Source organism: Copadichromis virginalis, linkage group LG13, assembly GCF_057382275.1.
Source record: "Copadichromis virginalis isolate Kocher_CV1m ecotype Utaka linkage group LG13, C_Virginalis_male_GT1.1, whole genome shotgun sequence".
Lineage (NCBI taxonomy): Eukaryota > Metazoa > Chordata > Actinopteri > Cichliformes > Cichlidae > Copadichromis > Copadichromis virginalis.
This window is the reverse complement of record NC_140630.1, coordinates 14,806,627-14,812,626: the sequence shown is the minus strand read 5'-3', so window position 1 is coordinate 14,812,626 and position 6,000 is coordinate 14,806,627. Positions and strand designations below refer to the sequence as shown.

Below are 6,000 nucleotides of genomic sequence, written 5' to 3'. Positions count from 1 at the left end.
GGAAACTGAAATTTGGGTTTAGGAAACTGGGAAGAAAAAACGACTGCCTTGCGTGGAGAATTGAAAAGTGTCTGGAGCACTGCAAAGAGGAGAGCAGGCCTGTACGATTGGAATTGAAAGCGCTACACAACACTTCGTCGGGAAACGATTGCAAGTGAGCTTCTCCACATTAAATGGGCTCTGGAAAAAGCCACTCATTTGGGACACAAAAGGTTCAGCGAGGTAATCCAGTCTAAATTCTTCTTTTTCTTTTTTTTGAAATGGCATCATATTGCTGGCACTAGAAACTTAATGTGACATGAGAGGTTCTGCTATCAGCAATTAAAAGAAAAAAAGGGGAACTGACTGGACTGACAAAAGCTTGACTGACTTGACACCAATGTGCAAGATTGCACCTCCACCCAGACAGTGACAATAGGGTGGATGTATGTATGTATGTTTCTTTTTCACAGGAGCAGAACTGTGACAGCAACATCCTTGGTAAATCCTAGGAACTCTGGGCCATGCCGACTTAACCTTTTAAATGCCACTTTCTGTGTCTTTGTGAATTTATCAGCAGTGTGTTATTCATGACCTTGTATTGCTTGCAATGCAGAGGTCACTGTGAGAAAGTGTGCATACAGATGCGCAGAGGAAGATCAGGGTTGGAATTAGGACTCTGTAAATGGCACAGACACCAGGAGCCATGACCGTGACTGGGGAATGACTGACAACAAAATGCTGTTTCACTCTGCCATGCATACTTTGATATTCTGGAGAGGGCCTTTCCTCTGTATCATTGTTGTTTCCATTTGCATGTGAGAGCTTAGATTGTGAGCATGATTAAAGATGACCAAAGGGTGGTGAGAGAACAGTGAAGTGAGGATACACAGTGTGAAACTCCTTTAAGTGTACAATAATGTTGATGTGATATACAGAATGTCAGGAAAGAAATTCTGTTATTAATGTGATTCTTAAGGTTTGATTTAAGAATCAAAGGGTGGGATTGTATACGAATTTCGTTTATTTATGTGTTAATCACATTATATTGTATAATGCCTTGGTGCCACTGAAATTTAGCATGTCTCACACTCGTGCAGTTAGACAGGGAGTGGGGGTCTGGTAAGGAAGTTGGGGGAAGCAGACAACTCCACGGGAAGAGTCTTTTGTCCCCTGTGGACTGTGGGAGGTAGCAAGGGAGTGTGAACCTTAAGGTGTGAAACAGCTGTGTACTGCCTTTTGTTCCTGAAGAAGGAGAGAGCAGTGGCTAACCGTCTGCCCCGCGATGATGCAGGCTCTCCACCAAGCTTGGTTTTCTATTCTTTGTGTTGATTAAAGAATGTTAGCTACCACTCACCGCTTGTCTGCAGGCTTTATTTAAATGGAAAAACTTCCACAACACCCCTCAACATTCAAACACATTTTAAATGTCTTCCTGAAAGCCTGACGAGCTAATCTTGAAGACTGCTTAAAGAAGAAAATTTGGAGAAAGTTTATTTTGTGTTGAAGAGCAAAAGTGGTCATACCAAAGATTGATTTTCATGCTCTTTAATTTATCTGTTTTTCCTTTAATGTTTTATTTTCATTTATAGCTACATGTTTCATTAAATGTCTGCATCTATTTCCCAAGCAAAACATCAGGAAGTGAGTGATGGCTCAAGACTTATCCATATCACAGGATAAAGAATTTAGCTGACAAACCTGCTTTTTGACATTTAACTATTGAAGCTGTTTAATCCAATCTAATGCCATGAATTACCTTGGGTTTGTGTGCACTTTTGTTTTCGAAAAACATAGCGAACTAAAAGTGAAACAAGTAATGCAGCTTGGTGAGCATGCTTGTGACTTAGTAAAGTAGTGCATACAGGTAGTGGGTAAAACCTGAACATAATCATCACATCAGTGTATCCTACCTGGTACACATAGGTTTAATAATTTATTAGACTGGGCTTGAAAATTTAGTGCTATTAGAAGAAAGTTACAAAAGGTTAAGCATTTAAGCTTTTTTCCTCAGCTCATTCACTCTGATTTTGATATCTTGTCATTATATATTTGAAAAAGAAAAAAAAAGATTCTATAAGCAGCTTTAATCGTCTCTAACAATCCAGATATTTTTCCTTTAAAACATCTCACCATCTGTTCATGGAACAGAAATGAAAAACCCAGTGTGTACTTTTAATCCATTCTAATTTAATTTAATAGACTACATATATTGTTTCTATAAATCAACAATATTATTATTGTCACGATCAGCCAGTGGTTTCATGGTCTTAGAACAACCCCCAATCTCTTGTTAAATGTCCAGTGTGAGATGAGCCCCGCCCATTCCAGCATCACAGATCCCCAGCGTCAGATAAGCCTATATAAAAGATGAGCTCCTCTTCAGCAGCACTAGACGAAAAGATCTGCCTGCAATATAAGTCTGTTTTACAAAACCTTCCAGGGGATTTAGCAGAAGCTTTTATTCTTGAAGGTTAGTGGATAAAGATTTTTTTTTAGTACTCTTAAAACTATCTTATGTGAAAAACAGGGAATAAATAGGTTCCCTTTATTTCTTTTACTGCTTGTTTGTCTTTTTAGTTTATATTTAAAAAAAAACCCAATTCTTGCTTTTTTTGGTCTCTATTTTTTAATTGACAAAGAGAAAAGAAGAATAGATATCTTTGAAGGAAACTCTTCCAGTGAACAAAATGAAAAGCCTCAACTCTGTGCCGTGTTCTTGAATGGATGCAATTAATAGACTGCTGGAGCACAGCTTCCAAGCCTCCTGACAGAGCCCCGTTCAGACCATACCATCGACACCACAGCTCACTCTGATGGGTTGTTTTATCTTCAACAGTGGAAATGTGACTTTGCCTGGGAGGAACCCTTATACTGTGCAGACCTCTGTGCCTCTAACAATCCTGGTGGGTATCCTTATCCTGCTAACACTGTTTGGTAATGTCATGGTAGTAATTGCTGTGATGACAAGCCGTGTCCTGAGAGCACCTCAGAACTTATTTTTAGTCTCTCTAGCATGTGCAGACATCCTGGTTGCCACTTTAGTGACGCCATTCTCTTTAGCGAATGAACTAATGGGTTATTGGTTCTTTGGGAAGGTATGGTGTGGAATCTACCTGGCTTTGGATGTTCTTTTCTGCACATCATCCATTGTTCATCTGTGTGCAATAAGCCTGGACAGATACTGGTCTGTCACACAAGCCATTGAGTATAACCTGAGAAGGACACCACTCAGGATTAAAGGCAAAGTCTGCTTAGTTTGGATACTGGCAGCTCTCATTTCATTTCCTCCGCTTATCACAGCGAAAAAGGACAAAACAGACAGTCTTGAATGTGACATTAATGGTGAGAAATGGTACATCATATTCTCCAGTTGTGCCTCCTTCTTTGTACCCTGTGTCATTATGATTACGGTGTATGTTAGAATCTACCAGATTGCCAAGAAAAGAACAAGAGCCCCACCTGGAGAAAGGCAAAGACACAATGGGAACTCAGAAGACCCAAAGTTCGGTTTGGACACGCTGGAGAGAAAAGACAGAGAACAGAGGGAGGTGAGAGGAGAAGACGGTAAAGAGGCTAATGAGCTTGATGTGGAGGAAGAACCCTCCTCTTCCGATGGGAATGAAACAATCCTATGTTCACTTACAAAGAAGAAGGCTATGAAAACAGCAAAAGTGACTCAGGTGAATCCCGGAGAAAGCGCTTCAAAACCACAGCCGGAGTCCCGCGAGAGAGGGAGAAGGTGGAAAGGAAGGCAGTACAGAGAGAGGCGCTTTACATTTGTTCTGGCTGTAGTCATGGGAGTGTTTGTTCTCTGCTGGTTCCCCTTTTTTTTCACGTACACGCTCACCGCTGTGTGTGACAAGTGCTGTGTGCCAGAGACCCTGTTCAAAATGTTCTTCTGGTTAGGTTACTGCAATAGCTCACTAAACCCCGTCATATACACTGTATTCAATAATGACTTCAGGAAATCTTTTAAAAAGATCCTTTGTAAAAGGGACAGAAGAGTGTAATAAATACTTTTATGCATTCATTTCGAACACTAAAGGGCGTTTGGTCATACATTTATCTGTAATTGTAACCTTTGAAAATATTAGACAATATTGAATATTTGAAAAAGAAAAGGGCATTTTTTCTGTTATATATTAATGTTTTATTGATACTAAGTGTTAGTTTTTGCGATATTAAATCATACTTAAATCCATGATGTGCATTTGCTACACAGCTCGTATTATATTTGGACAACCTGTGAGTTAAAGCTTTGATATTGTGAAGTTGTATCAATGTTGATGATGCACATTTTCTACGTGTGTATGCTGGTATACAGTATTTAAACTGATATCCTGTGTTTGTTTTTAGCTTCAAAGATAATAGCTTGTAGAAGACAGCAGAAGCATATTGCAACAGAGTCTGCTCAACATATGCAAAATTGTCCATGTTGGTAATACAAAGGCAGACATTTGGCTTAGACGTTACCACAATAAACATGCCACGGCTTCATCAACGTGACTGTTCATGGAGTAGCTGAAGAAAATGATTACTAGTGAAAATTATACATTACTGTAAATCCACAAGAATGTCAAAGGAGTCTAAATAAGCATATAAGTATTATGTTTGAACCTTAGTGATGCGCTCACAGCAGGCTGAAGGAATGCCACATCGATGCACATAAGCTTCTCTGTCTATGCCAATTGAATTAAAAACATAAACACATTTAAGAAATGTAGATAACTGTAAATGCTACAATATTGCCAATAAAAAAATGCATACTTTGTATAGTGCAATCAATAGCAGGAAGTCATAATAACAAGTTGCACCCAAAGGACGCTATCCCCACAGCACCAACTATTCTCAAACAACAAATGCATGAACAAGACAATTATATGAAGAGAAAATGATGCCTTGGAGGTACGGGTGGCAAAACAATATCTAATTCAGTTCATTGTGAATTATAGTCCTTCATATCAGGATATCATTAAATCCTTCCCCTGAGTCAAACAGAAGTCATGGAGCAATAGAAATATGATTGGCTCCTGCAAACACTGTGAAGTTAATATCCACACATGCTTATCAATGCGTTGTTATCCTACTTGGTGTGTTATCACCATTCATTGTCTTGTCGCTATTTAACCACACTTTTCAGAACAGTAAAACCTTTATTTATAGTTCTAATTCCAAGCCACTATCAGCCTGTGAACCTGACATAAAGTAAATAAGCCATCCATAATTGTTTTAACTTAGCAAACATTTCCACCCCCAGCCACCTCTCATACAACAGAGTGATTCCCATGGCTTGTTCTTTGGGACTCTGGTGTTTTGAGATTCCTGTGGTACACATGTGTGGGTTCAGCCATGTCTCAGAGTCTTAAAATACAGCATCCATTAGGAATGGCAAACTATCGACCTGACTGTCGAATGTTCCCACGAACAATTTGTCAAAAGGAATAAAATAAAAATACACTGTAATGGAAGCTTTGTGGTAATGAGGGTTTATTCGATATAAATCATAATTTCTAAAGGGTCTGCTATAACAGCCCTAATAAGAATAGATTATCTTTTGAAACATTTTGACAGGTATCTGCTTGTATTAGTAATACAAATAAACATAAAAAACTATTTAGTACTATAAAGTATTCAAAACAAATATTTCTACTGCTGCACATCAGTATGGTTTGAACGATGAAACTGCAGTGATTGCCGTCTGAATTCATCCTTTAATTAAAATAACAATTCTCCTGGAGTCTGCTGCTATGCTTGAGCAGCAGGATGCATAAATTACATTTTTAACACACTCACCAAGCAACAGAGAAATTAAATGCCAAGAGGCCCATAACATTACTAGGCCAAAAGATTAATGCAAAAGTAGAAGTCGTGAAGTATAACAAGAGTTATATGTAAATCACAAAAATACAGACAAATGTTGACTGCGTCAAATATAGCTGGATGTTTTTTCAACGTGCTGTGGGACTGACGGTTGGTTAGATAAATAAGCACTTACATTAGCTAATCTCAGTGTATGCA

At 38.6% G+C, this 6,000-nt stretch overlaps 1 protein-coding gene across 1 annotated transcript; it reads left to right on the top strand.

The window, feature by feature from the left end:
• The first annotated feature begins 2,228 nt into the window (after positions 1-2,228).
• Positions 2,229-5,461, top strand: LOC146695373 (alpha-2A adrenergic receptor-like). Its single transcript, XM_085477481.1, has one exon. The coding sequence runs from the start codon at positions 2,796-2,798 to the stop codon at positions 3,990-3,992; it is 1,197 nt and encodes a 398-aa protein (XP_085333607.1). The 5' UTR covers positions 2,229-2,795; the 3' UTR covers positions 3,993-5,461.
• The last annotated feature ends 539 nt before the right edge of the window (positions 5,462-6,000 follow it).

What these genes read in the sequence shown, in the direction of transcription:
- LOC146695373 (XM_085477481.1), top strand. Translation starts at nt 2,796, where the DNA reads ATGGGTTGTTTTATCTTCAACAGTGGAAATGTGACTTTGCCTGGGAGG.